The 4,414-nt window shown below is 43.1% G+C and overlaps 1 protein-coding gene across 3 annotated transcripts in view; it reads left to right on the top strand.

Moving 5' to 3' along the window:
- hook3 (hook microtubule-tethering protein 3) overlaps nt 1-4,414 on the top strand; it is a 43,831-nt gene that overhangs the window by 20,585 nt on the left and 18,832 nt on the right. For all 3 annotated transcript variants that reach the window (XM_016484494.1, XM_016484493.1, XM_016484492.1), the window contains 4 exons: nt 151-352; nt 1,443-1,553; nt 3,278-3,362; nt 3,472-3,541. In XM_016484494.1, the coding sequence (XP_016339980.1) occupies nt 151-352; nt 1,443-1,553; nt 3,278-3,362; nt 3,472-3,541 (468 nt within the window). The remainder of the gene's footprint in view (nt 1-150; nt 353-1,442; nt 1,554-3,277; nt 3,363-3,471; nt 3,542-4,414) is intronic.

Below are 4,414 nucleotides of genomic sequence, written 5' to 3'. Positions count from 1 at the left end.
TGCGTGTGCGTGCCTCTCTGTGTGCCTCTCTGTGTGTGTGTGTGTGTGTGCGTGTGCGTGCCTCTCTGTGCCTCTCTCTGTGTGTGTGTGTCTGTCTGTCTGTCTGTCTGTCTGTCTGTCTGTCTGTGTGCGTGTGCGTGTGCGTGTCAGGCACTCGTCTGATAAGGTGTCGAAGCTGGAGGCGCAGGTGGAGGTGTATAAGAAGAAGCTGGAGGATCTGGGGGATCTGAGGCGGCAGGTGAAGCTGCTGGAGGAGAAGAACACCAGCTACATGCAGAACACCGTGACGCTTGAGGAAGATCTGCGCAAGGCCAACGCCGCTCGAGGACAGCTGGAGACCTACAAGAGACAGGTGATCCAAAATCTACATTGGTGACCTGTTTTTCATGACTAAGACCAGACAGAGACATCAGTAGTCACCAACTGTGACTATATCAACATCGTTGACTAAAAAAAAAGATTAAAATGTAGTTCAAATAATAAAAACTCTCTATATCTAGAAACAAAAAGAGAAGAAAAAAATCTAGACCTCCACAAGTTTTCATGCTTGCGGTTGCAAATCCCCCAATCAGAGCTTCTCTCTTAAAAGGACACATTTTATGGCCTGTGTTTAATTTATCTTGCCAACCTGGCAACCATTCACATTCACTCTCTATTACACTGTAGAAAGAAAACATTGACAGACATGTCAGCTTGAGTTTAGTGATCTTATATTCTGTCGTACAGTCAGTCTGTGTTTCTTCACACGGCCGTTTGCTGCTAAATATGCCATCAAACCTTCTCGTGACGAACTGAGATAAATCCAGACATGATCTCGAGTGTACTGTTTGTGATTGAGGCTGAATAAATGCACTTACACTCCTCTGTGCCATAATACAAAGCCTTCTGTTGTTGTTATAATAGAAAGACGTGAATATAATTTAGAATTATTGGAATCAATATTAGGAATGTCTAATTCTTCCACCAAACAATGTAGCTCCTCAGAAACAGTTGTGGTTGCTACAAAGTGGTTGCCGAGCAACAGACAAACGTAAACAAAGGTGTATGTTACTTTGTAGAGTCATTTACAACAGCTTTGAACTCGGCTCAGCCAATCAGAATCAAGCACCGGAACTATCCGCTTTATAATTTTGAATTAATTGTGATTTTCAGTTTAACCATTAAGCAGCTTGACTAAAATGTGACTAAAAGTTTTAATAGACTAAAACTAGACTAAAATTCACAACTGAAACATGACTAAATATGAAACTAAAAAGGACATTTAGCACAGGACTAAGACTAAATTAAAACAGCTGACAGAATAAACACCAGCACTGAGCTGCATCAGATCTCCGGACGAGGTTTGTCTCATTAGAGACACTTGAGCACACAGATATTAATCTCATAACACCGCTAACCCTCACGCAGTGATTGGTCGGTCCTGAGGTGTCTTGTGTTTTCAGGTGGTGGAGCTTCAGAACAAGCTCTCGGAGGAGTCCAAGAAAGCAGACAAGATGGAGTTTGAGTATAAACGAGTCAAGGAGAAAGTGGACTCTCTTCAGAAGGAGAAAGATGTAAGAAAGCAGACGCTCGCTCGCGATGTTGAGATCTGTGATAAAGCAGCAGCTGCACTTTATTCATCACTCTTTCTCCTGTTATTATAGTCTCCTGCTCTCCTGCGGTGTTCTTCCTCCTCGTTTACAGGCTTTCTCTCAATGGGCCTCGTTCATGAAACACGAGCAGAACGGATTTTTGTGTAAATCGTTCGTAAAGCTTATCTGACCTACATTTTCGGATTCTTGAAAGTGTTCGTATTTTCAAAATGTTAGTTGGTACGAAAGAAATGTACAAACGCTGTGCCACCGAAGTGTTCTCAAGCGCCACCAGCTGGCCGTTTTCAGAAGAGCGCCTGACGGTTTTCAGCTGGCTAAAAATGCTTTTATAGTCTTTTTTGCATTTATGCACTATACTGGAGCCAAACCTGAGAAAGTAGACCAGAATATTCCACTGCGTTCCTAGACACGCAGTTAAAGGGGTCATATGATGCTTTTTTAAAGATCATTATTTTGTGTATTTGGTGTAACAGAATATGTTGACATGCTTTAATGTTCAAAAAACACATTATTTTTCAAATATCACGAACAGCTTGTAACACTCCAAAGAGAAAGGAAAACTTGAAATCGCATCATATGACCCCTTTAATAGCTGTAATTCATAGGCGGGGATTATGCTGATTGTGAATGAGCGTGCATAAGCGCCCTATTTATGAATGATTTGAATTAATTAACATACGCATGTTTAACTATCAAATTGGAAGTTAAAGAAGCGTTTGTGAATCCGGAGGAGAGTTTTCGGGAAGGTCCGTTTTATGCGCCAATTACTCAGAATTTACTCCTTTATTTACGAATGTTTCATGAATGAGGCCCAATGTGAAGTCAATAAAAAATGCTTCAAAGCAGCTTCACAGAGATAAACAGCAAAATAACAGTGTTAATGCTATAAAGTTCAGTTATGAGGTCAGAGAAGGTTGATGCTGAATATTAATTGTCTTTTGAATGAAGCATGTGAATGTTAAAGACAAGCTGCCAAATTAGATGTTGACTCGACAAATTAAGTCTGAATCTTTTACACATAATTAACACTTTAGCCTAATTTGCTAAAAACACACACACACATCACACACACAGCACACACACACGCGCACACACACGGGTTTGTTTTTGTGAAAAGTGGGGACATCCCATAGGCGTAATGGTTTTTCTACTGTAACCTACCCCTCACAGGAAACTTTGTGCTATTTCAGATTTTCAATACACTCCATTCTGTGTGATTTATAAGCGTTTTGAAAAGTGGGGACATGGGGTAATGTCCTGAAAAGTCACCTTCTCCTTGTAATACCTATGTTATACCTTTGTCATTATACAAATTTATGTCCTCATTTGTCACAAAAACGCGCTCACACACACACACATCACACACACACACACACACACACACACACATCACACACACACACACAGACACAGACATAGACACACACACACACACACACACACAGACACACACACAACAGTTCTGTTTATCAGTAAATGACTGGACAAAAGAGCTTCTAAATAAATCAGATGTAGGTTTTGATTAGTCAAGTTTTGAATGTACTTCATTAGCAGAGTGTATAATTGACTCGTGTAGCCAAAGCATTTACATCTGAGCTGCATGCAGAGAAAACCGTACAAAGCACACATGTGATGTGAAATAACATGTAAGGATGACATGAACGTGTGTGTGTGTGTGTGTGTAGCGCTTGAGGACGGAGAGAGACTCGCTGAAGGAGACGATTGAGGAGCTGAGGTGTGTTAAAGCTCAGGAGTCTCAGCTGACGTCAGGTGACTGCTTTAAACTCCATACAGTGCCTAATTTTTATACAGGATATTTTGTTTTTAACTCATCATAATTGTTTATGTATATAATGGGTTGATATGTGCTGATCATCAGGTTTGGTGCCGCTCGGCAGTAACGAGCCGTCTGATTCGCTGGCCGCAGAGATCGTCACACCAGAGATTCGGTAGGACAAATACAGTGACACACACACACACACACACACTCACGCATACACACTCTCACACACACACTCACGCATACACACTCACTCACGCATACACACTCACACACTCTCACACACACACTCACGCACTCTCACACACACACTCACGCATACACACTCTCACACTCTCACACACTCACTCACTCACTCACTCACTCTCTCACACACTCGCTCACTCACTCACTCACTCACTCACTCACTCTCTCACACACTCGCTCACTCACTCACTCACTCACTCACTCACTCTCTCACACACTCGCTCACTCACTCACTCACTCACTCACTCACTCTCTCACACACTCGCTCACTCACTCACTCACTCACTCACTCACTCTCTCACACACTCGCTCACTCACTCACTCACTCACTCACTCACTCTCTCACACACTCGCTCACTCACTCACTCACTCACTCACTCACTCTCTCACACACTCGCTCACTCACTCACTCACTCACTCACTCACTCTCTCACACACTCGCTCACTCACTCACTCACTCACTCACTCACTCTCTCACACACTCGCTCACTCACTCACTCACTCACTCACTCACTCTCTCACACACTCGCTCACTCACTCACTCACTCACTCACTCACTCTCTCACACACTCGCTCACTCACTCACTCACTCACTCACTCACTCTCTCACACACTCGCTCACTCACTCACTCACTCACTCACTCACTCTCTCACACACTCGCTCACTCACTCACTCACTCACTCACTCACTCTCTCACACACACACACACACACTCACACATACACACTCACACTCTCTCACACACACAGACACACACACACACACAGACACACACACACACACACACACACACTC

The sequence above is a fragment of the Sinocyclocheilus anshuiensis genome, unplaced genomic scaffold, assembly GCF_001515605.1.
Source record: "Sinocyclocheilus anshuiensis isolate Anshui unplaced genomic scaffold, SAMN03320099.WGS_v1.1 scaffold745, whole genome shotgun sequence".
Taxonomy (NCBI): Eukaryota; Metazoa; Chordata; class Actinopteri; order Cypriniformes; family Cyprinidae; genus Sinocyclocheilus; species Sinocyclocheilus anshuiensis.
This window is presented reverse-complemented; position numbering and strand designations above follow the sequence as displayed.